At 36.2% G+C, this 17,017-nt stretch overlaps 2 protein-coding genes across 2 annotated transcripts; one reads left to right on the top strand and one right to left on the bottom strand.

Moving 5' to 3' along the window:
* Window positions 1–410: 410 nt before the first annotated feature.
* LOC118348696 (G-type lectin S-receptor-like serine/threonine-protein kinase At1g67520) lies at window positions 411–5,239 on the top strand. The gene is made up of 6 exons (XM_035690821.1): window positions 411–491; window positions 3,701–3,790; window positions 3,942–4,152; window positions 4,319–4,556; window positions 4,648–4,798; window positions 4,931–5,239. Exons 1-6 carry the CDS (start codon window positions 411–413, stop codon window positions 5,237–5,239), a joined length of 1,080 nt encoding a protein of 359 aa, XP_035546714.1.
* Window positions 5,240–5,936: 697 nt separating this feature from the next.
* Window positions 5,937–12,690, bottom strand: LOC109006213 (G-type lectin S-receptor-like serine/threonine-protein kinase At1g67520; the record flags this gene model as incomplete). The annotated part of the gene is made up of 6 exons (XM_035690820.1): window positions 5,937–6,248; window positions 6,370–6,520; window positions 6,600–6,837; window positions 6,939–7,149; window positions 7,325–7,425; window positions 12,666–12,690. Coding segments are annotated over 6 exons (1,038 nt in total), but the record flags the coding sequence as incomplete, so codon positions are not given.
* Window positions 12,691–17,017: the final 4,327 nt, after the last annotated feature.

Below are 17,017 nucleotides of genomic sequence, written 5' to 3'. Positions count from 1 at the left end.
TCTCTCCTCTCTTCCCTCTAGAATAGAATATCAGTTTTTCTCTTCCAACAGTTGAAGCTATAAACAATAAGGTTTCCTATGCCAAGGAGATGGGGCTGCTAGGTTACTATGCCCTGCATGTCGCCAACGACCTGGATTGGGTGCTTTCTCTAACTGCAGGTAGGAATCCATGTCTCCTCATCAGTCATATCTATTCCTCACCAATGATTTGGAGAATATAGTTTTATTGTCTTTCTGATTTTTGTTTGGTTTTGTCCTTAATTTCATTGATATGTCTTCATATATAGAATTCACTGCAAAGATACTTGGCCGAAAAAACTATATATAATTCAATCGAAAAACTATAGGAGATTATAAGATCAACCAAACTATCCCAATATGTAACAGAGGTTTGACAAAACTATATGACCATGAATCCAGATTCAACTCAAACGATTGATAACAAGGATCCTAAGGGTGATAACAATCAGAAGCAACGGTGGAGATTACTCGTGAGCATTTTGGTTCCAACAGTTACTATATTTATTCTCCTCATAGTCTTCTCGGCGTGTTATTTAGGAAGAGAAAGCTGAAATCAAAAGGTAAATTCTCTTGTACCAGTTACAAGTAGGCCAGGCTTTAATGATTGACATTTTAAAGATTTTCTTGATCACTCTTTGATTGTTGTAACACCCCATATTTTAGTATATTTTTAATTGAAAGATTTTTTTGTTATTAATTTAAAATTTATTCTCTTGTTTTAAAATTGTTGGATTTTTAGTTGTGTTATTTTTATGATTTTTAGTTTACGAAAATTATTTTTGAAGTGCTTTCTCTAAATTAATTATTTTTATGCGTTTAAATTTCTTCTCAAATTAAATTAACTTGTTGTGGGGTTTAATTATTTATTTTCATTTTAATCACAGCGTTTGAATTATTTTATTTTAGTTGCTGTGTTAAAATCGTTTCCGGTGGATCATTTTTTTGTGACCCAAGATATGAGGATTGTACCTCATTTCTTTCCCTACATTTTATTTTCTCTTTCCTCTTTTCTTTTTTCTTTATTTTTTTTCTTTTTCTTTTTTTTTTTCTTTTCTTTTTCTCCTCTCCTCTCCTCTCCCGCGCGCCGCACTCCCTCCCTCTCTCTTCCCGTGCGTCGCCCCTCTCCCCCAGTCCGTTCGCCTCCCCTGCCACCGGCGACCTCACCCCACCAACCTCACCTCCATTCGTGCCGCCATTAACCACCAGCAGCCCTTCAAAGCCGCGGCATCACCTTCGCTCCAGCACCGCCGTCACGCCACTTCCGGCCAGGCGGCCACCATCTTCTCACCACTTCATCCTCGACCTCTTGGCAACCCATTGGACCCAACCCCACCTCCGATCTGTCACCGGTGAAGCCCCACCATCAACATTTTCGTTTTGGGTATTTTAGACTTCGACCGCCCTCTGCGCCGCCACCCACTGCCAACCACCACCACCACTAGTTTCACCGACATCCCTAAGCCCTACCCTATCAATCTCGGGTCTTTGTTTACACCCGTTCAAAAGTGGATTTTTGAGACCCACGGCCACAATGCATTTGGCACTGTTTTGTTTCTGCGTTGCCGCTTCTAGCACCTCCGTGATCTTTCAAAAATTATATTATAGCATTGTAAGTATTTTTCCCAAAGAAATTTTGAGATTTAAATGTATTTCTGCGCTAATTCATATTTACTGTGAATTTATTGGTTGTGCCGGACTGAGTCCGAGGAGTAAGGGGATCGGTTGGATTGGATGATGGAGTTGTTTGTGTGAGATTGGTTTATGCTATGAAATTTGTTGGCTGTATCGGGTTTAAATATTGGTGTTTTGAGTTTGACGTTGGTCATGGTGAATATTGGTGATTTTTAGGAAGTGATGATATATTTTTAGATTATTGGTTTGATGTTTTGGAAATGTTTAGAAGGGTTTGTTGGGGCCTTTTAACATCTAGAAGTGTTGAGATATTTTTTTCCTATTGTGGAGTTGTAAGCGGAGAGAGAGTAGTGTGTAGTGTCGTCCTGGTTAAATTGTTGACGATTGCTTGGGAAGTATGAGCTGCTGAAATAAGTGTGAGTTAGTGATAATCGGAGTTGACATTGGTTTTGATGCTTGTATTGGACAATATTGAGATTGGTATAGAAAATTTTGGGTCGAAGTGTGGGGTGTCCGGATTATTATTTGGCTGATTGAGTTTGATTAAACTTACTGAATTGTGGTCTAGAAATTGGGTCTTAAGTTGTCTAAGACCAATTTTGTGTTGTTGGACTTTAATATTTAGTTTATTTTATTTTTATGAATAGGTGACGAGACGGATAGAGACCGTATTCAAGTCATAGATAATGCGCTGCAGGAGTCAGGTAAGCGGGGTTCCTATGCTAGGCCTTACATGAATTATTTGAGACTGAGGTTGATTTTCTGAAAACTTTGCATATTTTTGTGGTGAAATGAGAACTTGGGAAAAACAAAACCAACATCGGTCGTTTATTTGCATATTCATGAAATCTGTACGAAAAAAAGAAAAATATGTTCTGACATGTATTGTGTAGACATGAGCTAAATTCTGTCATGTGGTTTCTGAAATCTGGAAAAAGAGCGATATTGAGAATATGAAAAGTTGTGCATTTATTTAGAAAGATGTTCTGGCTTTTGTGTTCAGCGTGTGTAAACTGTCTGATTCTGTTTTGGTACTCTGTATTATTTTGATATAACATCTAAAAACCTTTGGCATGGTGTACTGGTTTTCGTATCTGACTCTGTCTCTGCTTTGCTCTGCTCTGTTATGCTCTGCTCTGTTTAGGTTGGTACCAACTTCTCTGTCTCTGAGTGCACCCACTTTGGAAACAAAGTGGTTTTATTTTGGTCTTTCCTGTGTGCACACTCAGGGCTCCGAGAAGAATAAAGGAAAGATTTCACCGCTATCTCTGCCTGGTTTGGCCATCGGGGTTAGCACAACCCTACCACGGGGGTGAAACATGGTCTCTGCTCTGTTTGATGTTTTGTTTTGATCTGATGATGATACTCAGTTTATGTTATGCCAAAGCACTATGGGTTCTACTTGTCTTAAAACCATCGCTCTGTTATTTTTTAAAATATGTTCTGTTCTGCATGATAACTCTAGAAAATATTTTGTTCTGCATGCTCTACTTTGTAAATGCTCATGTTTGCACGCTAGCATATGATTTCTGCTTACTGAGTTGTTGATAACTCACCCCCTATCATTATAATATTTTTCAGATGATGTGGAGAGTCCAAATGAGGACTTGGATTAGATTGCTGTTTGTGTTTAAGCAGAGGAGATGTTGGTAGAAGAAGGACTTCTGATGTTTTTAGTTTTAATGTCTTTGGGTTTTATTAATATCTTGAGTTTCAGTAAGATTTATGAAATTATTGATTGGGTTGTTATGACTACCGAGAGATTACGAACTCCTTAGTTTATTTTGGCTGCAGTAATGGCTTTGTGGAGTTTTCAATGTGGTTATTTAGAACTCTTGATATTGAGTTTTGCTATTAAAGATTTGAGTTTCTTTTTAGTTGTGTTGGAAAATAAGTTCTTAAGAGACAGGTAGTAATTCTCCAGGCCAACCGGGTTTGGGGTGTTACATTTATCGACTCGGTCATAGCAACTAAAGAACAAGAAGCGAAAGTCAACAACAACATAGCAGCTGGTGTTGAGGTTAATATCAACGTTCCTGGTCTTCAGTTCTTTAGTTATACAGATATTGAGAAGGCTACAAAAGCATTTTCATTTGAAAATAAGATAGGAGAGGGTGGTTTTGGTCCCGTTTACAAGGTAAACTTTTCTGTTATTTGGTTTATATCTATAATTAGTATATAAGTATACGCAATGATCTGTAATATTGGAAATAGGAAAGTCTATCATGGAATTATGAGCTAGCTGGTTGAATATGTATACTAAGCATGCTGGAGTGTCTATGTTCCAGGGTGTATTAGCAAATGGACAGGAAATAGCAGTGAAATTACTTTCCATAGGCTCTAAACAGGGATTTGAGGAGTTCAAGAATGAAGTTATACTCACAGCAAAACTGCAGCATGTTAATCTTGTGAGGGTTTTGGGATTTTGCATTGAAAGGGATGAACAAATGCTAATCTATGAGTATATGCCTAACAAAAGCTTGGACTTGTACCTCTTTGGTAGGAATTTTTTTTTGCATATTTGAGTTAAGTACGACAATTAGTAAAGAATAGGCAAATATTGAGCGTAAAAACTAGTAGACCTTAGCATTTTGGTCCATGAGTCGTACTTTACATCAACTCAAATCTCCTAACCTGTCTTTTTATGCTCAAATTGATGTTGCAGACCTTACCAGACGATTGCTTTTGGGTTGGAATGAACGTGTTCATATCATTGGAGGGATTACTGAAGGACTACTGTATATTCAAGAATACTCAAGATTCACTATAATCCACCGAGACTTAAAAGCTAGCAACATTTTACTTGACAACAAGATGAAGCCAAAGATATCAGATTTTGGCATGGCTAAAATTTTCACAAAAGATGAACATGAAGCAAACACGGGTCGGGTTGTTGGAACGTAGTAAGTATTCTAATCATGGCCAAAGTTTAATTCAATTTTTTAAGTATTCTTGTCAAATAGTGTTTGATGTAGAATCAACCCATGCATGCAGTGGTTACATTCCTCCTGAATATATTAGACGAGGCTTGTACTCTGTTAAATCCGATGTCTACAGCTTTGGAGTTCTGCTACTACAGATCATAAGTGGCCAGAAGAATGCCAGTTGTAATGATCTGACTGAAAATTTAACCCTTCTAGAATATGTAAGTTGGTTTAACACGAACTGCTTTCATCTCTCTCTCCCTCTGTTTTTCTCTCTGGGCTGAGCATAATTCGCTTTACTATGAGCTACATGAGTAACATCATATAATATCGGCACTCTTCAAATATTTCAGGCATATGACCTGTGGAAATCTGGAAAAGGCATGGAGTTCATGGACCAGTCTTTGGATGATACACATTCATCATGTAAATTAATCACATGCATGCAAATAGCTCTTTTATGTGTTCAAGAAAAGGCAATTGATAGACCATCCATGTTGGAAGTTTCTTCAATGCTGAAAGGTGAAACTGCTGCTCTTGCAATCCCCAAAAAGCCAGCGTATTCAAAAGGAAATGAAGATGAGGAAAAGAAATCTGAATGGCAGCAAGAATATTGTTCCATCAATGATGTAACAATCTCCGAAATGCTAGCTCGATCATAAAGCATTTGGGGCTTTCTGAAGTGTAGTTTTTATAAAGAGGGAAAAATATCCTGTTATCTTGGAAGTGGTATGTATAATGGATTTGTTACCATTAAAGCAAAGCTGAAACTGGAAATTAAGGGAATCATTACAACTAATAGTTGTAAGGTAAGACAAACGAAATGGAAATTATCTCTAAATGTGACAGCCAAACATTTCCACAAAAGGAAAAAAAAAAAATTTTAAACTAACTACACTATTACTTGTTATTATAGTACACTATTAACCGTTTTTTTTCTAATTATTTGTTATTATGCTAGACTATTTCATATTACTCACTATTAGACTAAGTCTTTTATATTATAATATAATTATATGATTCTATAATAATTAACATATACTAGTATGGTATCGGATTTAACTACGCAAGTTCTAGACTTTTTATGAGTAACAATATATATTTTTATAATCTATATATATATTAATATAAGAGCAAGAGGTATAAGTCGGAGGTGGAGGCTAAAGTCCGAGGTAGAGTCGGTTAGGCTACAAATCCGACTCCGACTCAGACTCAGACTCCGATTAGAAAAGCAAAAAAAAAAAAAAAAACTCCAACGGTGCTAGTCATTACCAAAGTCGGATTTTTGAATTTTTACACAGCCTACGAATTTTTCCGCCCATTATGAACCTCTCCCTCCAAAAAGATGTCCATACTTATTTATCGGGCCACCACTTGGGAGATTGTCATATCGTTGATGGAGCAGTTTTCTTGTTGCAAGTCAGATTTATTGCCCTCATGATCTTCATTTTTTTTTGTAGAAAATGCTGGCATTTTTGGGACTGTGAGAGCAGCAGTTTCACCTCTTAGCATTGAAAACACCTTCGACATGGATGGCCTATCACTTGCATTTTCCTGAACACATAAAAGAGCTGTTTGCAGGCATGTGATTAATTTGCATGATGAAAATGCATCATCCAGTGATGGGTCCATTAGCTCCACGCCTTTGCCTGATTTCCACAGTTCATATGCCTGAAATCATTGGAAACAAAAAAAAAAACTACCAATGATACAACTCGTGTAGCTGAAAAAGCAGAATTCAAGTCTTTTTTGTTTAAAAGCATGGAGACAAAGTAGGATTAAACCAAATTACATAGTCTAGGAGGTTTAAATCTTCCTCCTGTCCATAGCAGCAGGCATTCTTCTTGCCACTTATGATTTGCAGCAGTAAAACTCCAAAGCTGTAAACGTCATATTTGGTCGAATATAAACCTTGTCTAGCATATTCTGGAGGTATGTAGCCACTGCATTGGTTGATGATACACATCATCATCTGACAAGAATGCTTAATTGTTGTTAAACTATAACCATTAGCGTACTTACTATGTTCCAACAATCCGGTCGGTGTTTGCTTCATGTTCATCTTTTGCAAAAATCTTTGCCATACCAAAATCTGATATCTTAGGCTTCATCTCATTGTCAAGTAAAATATTGCTGGCTTTCAGGTCTCGATGAATTACTCTCAATCTTGAGTATTCTTGGAGATATAGAAGTCCTTGAGTAATCCCTTCAATGACTTGAACACGTTTACTCCAATCCAAAAGAAATTGTCTTGCCGGATCTGCATCAAATCACATTATACAAACCAATGTGCCATGACATTCCTTTTGTACTAAAAAACTAGAAGGTAGAGTATCAACTATAAGCAGAAAGGATTCCTACCAAATAGGTAGAAGTCCAAGCTTTTGTTAGGCATGTATTCGTAGATCAGCATTTGTTCAACCCTTTCTATGCAAAATCCCAAAACTCTCGCAAGATTAACATGTTGCAGTTTTGCTGTGAGTATAACCTCATTCTTGAACTCCTCAAAACCCTGTGTGGAAGTTTTTGAAAGTTTTTTCACTGCTATTTCCTGTCCATTTTCAAGAATACCCTGCGATATAGACACTTGTGGTTAGTATGTTTGGCTTGATAAGGCTTATTACAAGACTTTTGTATAAAATACGCCATTAATATACCTTGACAAGATATATACAGCAGCTAGCAGCCACAATTTTTATTTCAGAACAATTCCTTATTATATATGACTTAATACTAAAAATGTTTACCTTGTAAACAGGACCATATCCACCCTCTCCTAGCTTATTTTCAAATGAAAATGCACTAGTAGCCATCTCAATATCAGCATAACTGAAGATCTGAAGATCAGGAACATTGTTATGTATGTTCCCAGCAGTTACTATGTTGTTGACTTGTGCTTCTGGTTCTTTAGCTGCGTCCACCATCCGTATCACCAGGGGGTAAGCAAATACATGGGAAAAAAATATTCATAAACGTCAATTTTTCTTTTTAATTGGTTTAAAATGCAGTAAATAATCAACATCCTACTTACAACTGAAGCAAAAGATATCACCTTTTGATTTTATCTTTCTCTTCCTTAAAGAGCACATGATCACCAAGACTATGAGAATAAACAAAGCAGTTGGAACCAAAATGATCACTAATAATCTCCACTTTAGGTTCTGATTACTGTCAACCCCTTGAGCTGCTGCGAAAATCATTTTTCAATCAGAGAGAAATATATCAGTAGAGATGTTACTACATTGTCTAGTAGTTTTGACACCATAGTTTCGACAGCCTCAACACCATCAAAACCAATCCAAGTTGATCCATTGACGCAGGAAAATCCACGAAAAATCAATTTGTTGAGGGCCGTCCAAGTCAGGACAAAGTCAGAACATAAAGAGTAGAAAAAAAGAGAAAAAAAAAAAAAACAAACGAACCAATCAACAACAATAGAATAAAAAATTAAACGAATATTTTTATACAGTTGAACAGAGGAGGCCATTTCAATCTTTCTTCCTGATAATTTTGGGCTTTTTAAATTCTTTTAGCCAAGATGATAATTCAATTCATAATCTGAATTCTAATTTTAAAATGCAGGCAAATAGATTAACGTCCCACTAGTATTATGCAGGGTTAGAATCAAATAGATCTAGTTAGTGCAGCATCTCCTACCTGCTCGAGAAAGCTCCCAATTGTCATCCTGTGCCACTTGCCACACAAAGTAACCACGTAGCTTCTTCTCCTTGGCATAAGAAACCTTAATTTTGACAACTTCAACATCATCAAAGCCGATCCAGGTCGATCCAAGTACTATGCCGTATTTCACTACGTATGTATCATTATACATTACAACAGCTCTATGTTGCTGAATGTAGTCCTTGATATCCTTATAGCTCATGGGTCCACCATCTGGAAATGCTGGACCTGTAGCAGGTGCGCCTATAGCACTGTCGTCGGGATTCTTTAACGTCCAGGCATAACCGTAGAAAGGCAAACCCAGAACCAACTGGCTTGCAGACAAGCCTAAACGAATCCATTCGCCAATGCCATAATCTGTGTTAGACTGACTTGTTGGGTCATACAAGGCTGCATGAGCACCCGTAATGTTTGACCAGTTAGGCGCATGGTAGTCAAAAGCATTGACATGCACCCAGTTCAAGCAGATCCTGATTGTGTCCACAGGGTAAGAAGCACCTTCTACAAATGGGGTGTATCGAACTGCAGCTGTCAAGATCAATTCTTTCAGGCTAGAGTTGATCTTTGCCTCCAAATTCACGGAATCTCGCCACTCCTGAAAGAGTGATTCCATATAGGTCATGTCTGAGGTTGTCTTTGCTGAAACCCAACTAAGGTCTAGGCCTTGGAAGCCGTAATCCCTCGCTATCCTTATCGAAGAATCGATGAAAGATTTTCTGAAAGAGGCATTGCTAACCATCAATGAAAGGGTTGTGTCGCTTGCATTTGCTCCCGCAATAGAGAGAAGGGTCGTAATGGATGGATTCTTTTTTTTAACAGTTTCCGTGAAGGTGGAGAAGTTTTTCTCACGTGCGGACGGGATAGAGACCTCGTAGGAGGAAGAGTTTAAATCAGCAAAAGCGCAAATAAGGTGACTAAATAAGGCTGAGTTTATGTCAGAAATTGGGAACTCGCTGCCATAGTACCAGTAACCTGCTTTCACCCAAGTTTGTGCCCCTGAAGGCTTCAATTCTAAAGACAGAAACATAAGGAAAACAACAACGATAGTTTTGGACACCATGGAGCTAAGGTTTTATACCTCTATTATACTAAAGGAAGCAAGAGATTGCAATGTGGTTGCAGAGGCGGATTAGTTTTCTGAGGAAGACCGAGAGGAGACTTCAAATTAATGCGGCTTTTGTGGGTAGGAGAAAACAGGCCTTGATAAAAATGGATACGATGGGATTGCCTGTATACGATGATGCTTTATAGAGTTTTGAAAAATGAAAAAAAAAAAAAAAGTTGAATTTTATTATAAAATAATTTTTTAATATTATATTTGTTTTAAAGTTTGAAAAAGTTAAATTTATTTTGGTGAATTATGGAATTTTATCGAATCTGATAATTAGATTAAAGTCCACTTAATACTAAGTAATTAAATTATTTTCGAGAATATCTATCTCATAGACAGACGAGAATAATGAAGTCGTTCGCACTTTCAAACAATGCAAGGTTCAACAGTATGAACTGGGCAGCAATTATGCCAACCACTACCCAACATTGGATCTGTTTGAGAATTGGTCAATGAAACATTCTCTAATATTAATCCATTTGACAGGCCAATTATAAGCCTGACGGATGATGTTCCGACTAAGGATTGAGTCAATAACCTTAATTAACACAAACTTAATCTGTTTTAAGGACAAGATCACTATCATCTTGTACGCAGTCCATAGGCAAAAATTCAAAGTAGCCGGACGGCAAAACCACTTGTAATAATTTAATTACTTAGTATTGTGTTATTAACTTATTATACTAAACTTATTTATATAATAACGTCTAATTTATTTTTATACTAAACTTATACTATAGTGTCTAATTACATCATGTTGTTATAGTACTATAGTATTAAAAATTATTATATTATACTAGCCTCTAAGTTATTTCTACTATAGTTATTTCTAGTATCTAATTATATGTTATTATACTTTAATAAATTAGTATTATGTGTTATTAATTTAATCTAATTTACTTATTTCTATACTAGACTTATACTATAGTTTTTAATTACACGTTATACAAGTATCTAACTTATTTCTAACTTAATTTTATACTAAACTTATTTTTAGTGTCTAATTCCATGTTATTATATTATGTATGGTAATAATACTATCATGTTTACATATATTAAATTATTAGTCTATTTATATTTTAGTATAAGCATATTATTTTATAATAATTAGCTCATAGTATTATATTATTGAATTTAACTATGTAAGTTCTATATTAATATATATGATCAACATATAAATAATACATATTTTTATAACATATGTAAAATATCGAAGAGTTAAAGTCTGTCCGGCGACACCTCCGACTCTGACTCTAATTAAAAAATAAATAAATAAACATATGAAGAGTTTTCTTGTTGCAATTCAGATTTATTGCCCTCATGACCACTGTTTTGGATTTCGTATCGTATCGGCCATTTGGTCGGTACAGGTACATACCCATTTCGTACCGGCCTAAATATTGGCGGTACCGACCTCAATTTTGGCCTTTTTTTTTTTCGTTTATTCAAACTACAAACTTATTTTTTAACCCTCAATTTAGACTAGATTATTTATAATTTATATATATATATATATGTATTTATATATAATTTATTTAAATATAGACTATTATTTTGAAATATAATTTATATACCACATATTTTGAAAATTTTTAAACATAACTTTACACACCACACTTTTTTTTCTTTCTTTTATCAAATATTTGATATATAGATAATGAGTAGAATAATTCAATTAGTTGAACAAAAATAATTCAAAAAAAAAAAGTATAATATGTGGTATATGAGATTATGAGTAGCAAACTCTTAATTTCCACAGTTCATACGCCTGAAATCATTGGGAACAAAAGAAAACTACCAATGATACAACTCATCATGTCTAGTGATCATAAGCAGAACAGTTCCTCTTTGAACAGGTAGCTCCTAGTTTGTGAGCTTATCGGCACCTAATACATCAGGAGTCTTCATAGTAAATTGTTGCACCTTATCACAGGATAGCAAAAACAAAGCACCCAAACCTGCATCTCTAATTTGATCTTATTTTTCTTCATGAAACTACAAAACCACTCCCAGATTCTACTAATCGGATAGAAAAGGATAGCTCTTTTTAATTTGAATCACTAGTTGACTCCTCCTTCCCCTGGTGAAGATGTCGGGCACCACATACATGCAAACCAATAATTTAGCAACAACTAAGGTGTAACACCCCGGTCCCGCACGGGTTGGAGAGTTACTTCCTACCACTTAAACTCACATTCCAACAATATAAAAATAGACTCCAAATTCCCAATATCATAAAGAAAATTTTGATTCAAGCCACTATACATACATCATTTCACCCAAAGCCTCAAAATCTTGATCCTCAGCTAAACCATCAAAATATCTGAAAAATATTGTGGAGATAAGGGGTGAGTTATCAACAACTCAGTAAGCAGAGAGCATATACTAGCACGTAAACATGAGCATTTATAAAGTTCGATATGCAGAACAAGATATTTACTTTCAGAATGCAAAAACAAAACAACATATTTTCTTTCAGAATGTATAAACAAAACTTGTTACAAAACATCAGAGCGAAATTTTCAGAAAAACAAACTTGTTCCTAAAAAGAAAGTCCTTTGGCAGATCCAAACTGAAACATTATATTCATATCATCTCATAGCATCACATCAGGACAAATATCATGTTTAACCCCCGTGGTAGGGTTATAAACCACCATTATACCCGTGGCTGAGTTGTATATCATGTTTCACCCCGTGGTAGGGTTATAAACCACCATTATACTCGTGGCTGGGCCGTATTCCATGTTTCACCCCCGTGGTAGGGTTATAAGCCACCATTATGCCCAGCCCACCATTATACCCGTGGCTGGGCCGTATTCCATGTTTCACTCCCGTGGTAGGGTTATAAACCACCATTATACCCGTGGCTGGGCCGTATACCATGTTTCACCCCCGTGGTAAGGTTATAAACCACCATTATACCCGTGGCTGGGCCTTAATAGAAACATAACGGAACATCATCGGAACCAGATCACATTCAAATACAGAATCAGAACTTAATGCCAAGGTTTTCAGATGACACATCATATCAAAACAAAATACTGAATAGCTTCAGATCATTTCCCATGTTCGAAATAAACAGAGTCCAAAACATCTTCATTTATTTATAACAAAAACTTTTAGATTTTTTATATTCGCTCATTTTGCATAGTTCATAACAGAATGCGTAAAATTAGCTCATATCTATACCAGTCATGACAGAAAATAATTTCTCTTATATAGAATTTATGCATATGCAGAACAAACATTTGAGATCGTTTCATATTTCTTTTCAAACAAACATGCATATTTTCAAAGTCGACCTCATTTCATTTCTTTTATGCAAAACTAGTAGATGAACCCCGCTTACCTGGACAACTTAGTTTTTCAGAATTTTCCTCAAAAAAGTCGAGTCAACTATAAATCGTCACCTATAAAAATAATCACACAATTTCCGTAAGTTTTCAATCAATCACGGATTTCGATATTTAAGCCTAAACTTCTAAAATAATCTATTTTAATATCTCAAAACTTAAAACCCTCATAATCCCAAAATATATCATCACTTCTTAAAAATCACCAATATCCACCATGACCAACATCAAACTCAAAACACCAATATTTAAACCCGAAACAGCCAACAAATTTCAAAGCATAAACCAATCTCACACAAACAATTTCATCATCCAATCCAACTGACTCCTTTACTCCTCGGACTCAGTCCGGCATAATCAACAAATTCACAGTAAATATGAATTAGCGCAAAAATACATTTACATCTCAAAAGTTCTTTGGGAAAAATACTTACAATACTATAATATAATTTTTGAAAGATCACGGAGGTACTAGAAGCTGCAATGCAGCAACAAAACAGTTCGAAATGCACTGTGGCCGTGGGTCTCAAAAACCCACTTTTGAACGGGTGTAAATGATGACCCGAGATTGATAGGGTAGGACTTAGGGATGTCAGTGAAGCTAGTGGTGGTGGTGATTAGCCGTGGGTGGCGGCGTGGGCGGCGATTTAAGGCCAAAATGCTCAAATCGGAGATGGAGATAGATGGGCTTCACCGGTGACAGATCGGAGCCAATGATGGGTGCATTAGGTTGCTAGAAGGTTGATGATGATCTGGTGAGAAGATGGTGGCCGGAGGTGGTGCGACGGCGGCGCAACGGCGCAAGGAGTGCCACGGCTTGGTGTGGTGTGCGGGGCTAACGGCGGCGCGAGGAGGGCTGAAATTACAGGGAGGTGGTCGCCGGTCGAAGGGGAGGTGAGAGGGAGGGACAGTGTCGGTCACCACCGGCGCACGGCGGCGGGCTGGGAGACGATGCACGGACGGAGAGAAGAGAGAGGGAGAGACGTGTGGGGCGCGGGAGAGGAGAAAAAAAAAAAAAAAAAAAAGAAGGGAAAAAAAAGGGAAAAGGGAAAAAGAAAAAAAATGAGGGAAAGAAATGAAATTCAATTCTCACATCTTGGGTCACAAAATAGATCAAACGGAAAGGATTTTAAAACAGCAAGTGAAATAAAATAATTCAAACGTAGTGATTAAAAAGAAAATAAATAATTAAATCCAACAAGAAATTAATTTAATATGAAAAGAAAATTAAATACATAACAATAATTAATATTAAAGAAACATGTCAAACTTAATTTTCACAAATTAAAAATCATAAAAATATAAACTCGCTAAAAACTGAAAATTTAAAACAAGATAATCAACTTTTTAAGTAATATAGCTTAAAAGCTTGTGTTTTCACTATAATTGCTTTTCGGAAATCATTTTTTAAAAAGGCCAAATGAGTAGTGGATTATCGAGCATAAAAAATCCTGTCCATGAAATCAGGGTTAGAAGATATTCTCAAATCTGATATATTTTTCACAAATGAACGACGAGGATAAGAAAAAAAAAAAACATTTCAAGACGGACTCAACGACAGCTTCTGGTTGCGTCGGCATCTGGCAGCGGCGGGTGGAAAAACGAAATTAGTCGGGCATAGATGAGGGAAGGGAAGACCTTGTTATACATTTTTCTAGATCTACATGATATTTGGATTTCGAAGCCAGCCACTGTGTGTCCATGATATTTGGCTATGATGTTTTACCATTTTTGCCATGCGAAGAACTGCTCTGTGGCCCTGTGGGGTTCCCATGGAGGAGGCAGGGAGGGAGAGGAGGGAGAGAGAGAGGCACGGGAAGGGTTTTTTTCTTCCTTTGCAGTGCGTTGCAAGATTGAGGAAACGTGATGTCTACGTGGCAAGCCACTATTAGAGGCTATTATTTATAAGAAAACGGAACAACCTGTGGTACTGGGACGATAAACTCTAGGCCAAATTCAAAGTCTTTTTTGTTTAAAAGCTAAGAGACAAAACTAGGATTAAACCGAATTACATATTCTAGGAGCTGGTTTAAGGTTTGGATGTTAAATTCAATCAAGATAAATTGAGTTGAGATGATAAAATATTATTATTTTTAATATTATTATTATTTTAAAATTTAAAAAAATTTAATTATTTATTATATTTTATATTAAAATTAAAAAAAAATTATAATAATAAATTGAAATGAATTTAAGAAAAAACGAAACCCTGACAAATGGCATGTTCAAAAGTAGGAAGAAGCAGGACGGCAGGACCAATTAATTGAACCTCTTCTTTTTCTTTCATGCAATAAAAATAGATTACAAATGTCTTTAAGGATTATGCCAACCACTACACATAATTGGATCTGTTTGACAATTGATTAATGAAACATTCTCTAATAATCCATTTGGCAGGCAAATTATAAGGCTGATGAGTAATGTTAATTCCGACCAAGGATATATGGACAATAACCTTAATTAACACAACTTAAATCAACTTGTTTAAGGACAAGACTATCATCTTGCTCCATTCCATAGGCAAAAATTCAAAGTAGCCGGACGGCAAAACCCGTTGCAATGACTTAATTACTTAATTCATAGACCGGCCTCGATCGTGACTATGATTTTTTTTTCTTTTTTTCTTTTATGTTATATACTTTTTTGAAAAACTTCGTACTCGTTTGGTTACACAAACAATCTTATTTTATTTAATAATTACAATTCTCTCAAACTCTTTCATAAAATATAATAAATAATTCAAAATTTAAAATTTTAAAAATTTTAAAAATAAAAATTATATTATAATGATATTTTATTTAACTTTCGTCTCATCTCATTCTAACTTATATGTATATCACGATAATGAGGCCCAAACTTTGTTTTTAATATGGTGGTCGTCGACGCAATACGCCAAACACTAATCTTCCATCTCAAACATATAAAACACAAACATCTGAACTCAAAAAAGTTTTCACTTGTCTTCAAAACATTCTTTTCACTTCTTTAATTGAGAAATAACCGAAAGCTAAGTGATCTGTTGTGAAGGATTGTTGAAGCATATGGGCCTTGGGCTCTTGATGGGTTTAGGCCATTTATCTTATTGTGCTTGTTAATTAATTACTACTTTATGTTAGGCCCATGGGCCCAGTTGTAATAAAAACTCTACGATAGTTAAATACGCACGGGTAGGGAAGGAAATGAATCATCTACACTATTTCCTGATTTGTTTCAAAATCTTATGGAGGAGCTCCCTCGAAGTGAGCGGTTACCCGAAATATTCAATACAGTTCATCTTTTCATCGATTTCTCTGTTCAATCTCATCTATTCATCTCTCATTTCTATACTAAAGTATTACAAGTGGTATCCAGAGCCCCAGATCCTCCTTCAATTTCCATGGCAGAAGGCACTCGTATAACTCAGGTTTTACTTCCTTCAAGAAGACCACCGAAAATCATATGCGTAATACTGAGTCCCAATTTAAGGTTGTTGAAGTGGAAATGTTGGGCTTAAGGCGGCAGATGGAAGCAATGATGTAGCAGTTCTCAACACTTGCAGCAGATCTGAAAAATCAACACAACCAGCAATCAGAGGACCATAATGAAAGGGATTATGTCAAATAGAAACGTGGAGTCTGGGCAGAGTTGTGGTTGTTGACCATCATTTCATAGTTGAGCAACTCTGTCTGAAATTTATCAAAAGAGAATGAAGTTTGACAGAGTTTCAAAAGAAGAAGAAGTAACAAATGCATGAAAAGATGGATTTAAACCACTGATCAAGTAGGATATCAAGTCGTCATCATCATCAACTAGCTTTCCAACTTTTCCCGGAAAGTTGGTAGTCGTAAACCACAATATTTAACCAGTCCAAGTTGTTCTGCATTGAGACCACAGGTAAATCTCCCATCGTAACTTTGGCGAGTAATTAACTGCAGCAGTCAAGATCAGTTTTTTGTTGGCTGGACTTTTTAGCCTCAGACTCTGCAGCTGCTCGCCACTCTTGAAAGAGTATGCCCATGTTGGTCAAATCAGAGCTTGTACTCGGCGAGAACCAGTTGAGTTCTTGGCCTTGAAAGCCATAGTTTCTTGCTATTTTTATTGAAGAATCAACGAAGGACTTTCTATGAACAGAACTATTGGCCATTGTGTAAAGATCGAGGTTGCTTTTCCACGTCCAATAGAAAGAAGGGTGGTGATTGATGCATTCTTTCGTTTTACTGTTTCCGCAAAGGCGGAGAATTTTGAGCCAGCAGAAGATGGGATGGATAGCTCGTATAGGTTGAAACGCTTATACCGGCATAGCCACAGAAAAGG

Source organism: Juglans regia, chromosome 6, assembly GCF_001411555.2.
Source record: "Juglans regia cultivar Chandler chromosome 6, Walnut 2.0, whole genome shotgun sequence".
In the NCBI taxonomy this organism is placed as follows: Eukaryota; Viridiplantae; Streptophyta; class Magnoliopsida; order Fagales; family Juglandaceae; genus Juglans; species Juglans regia.
This window is presented reverse-complemented; position numbering and strand designations above follow the sequence as displayed.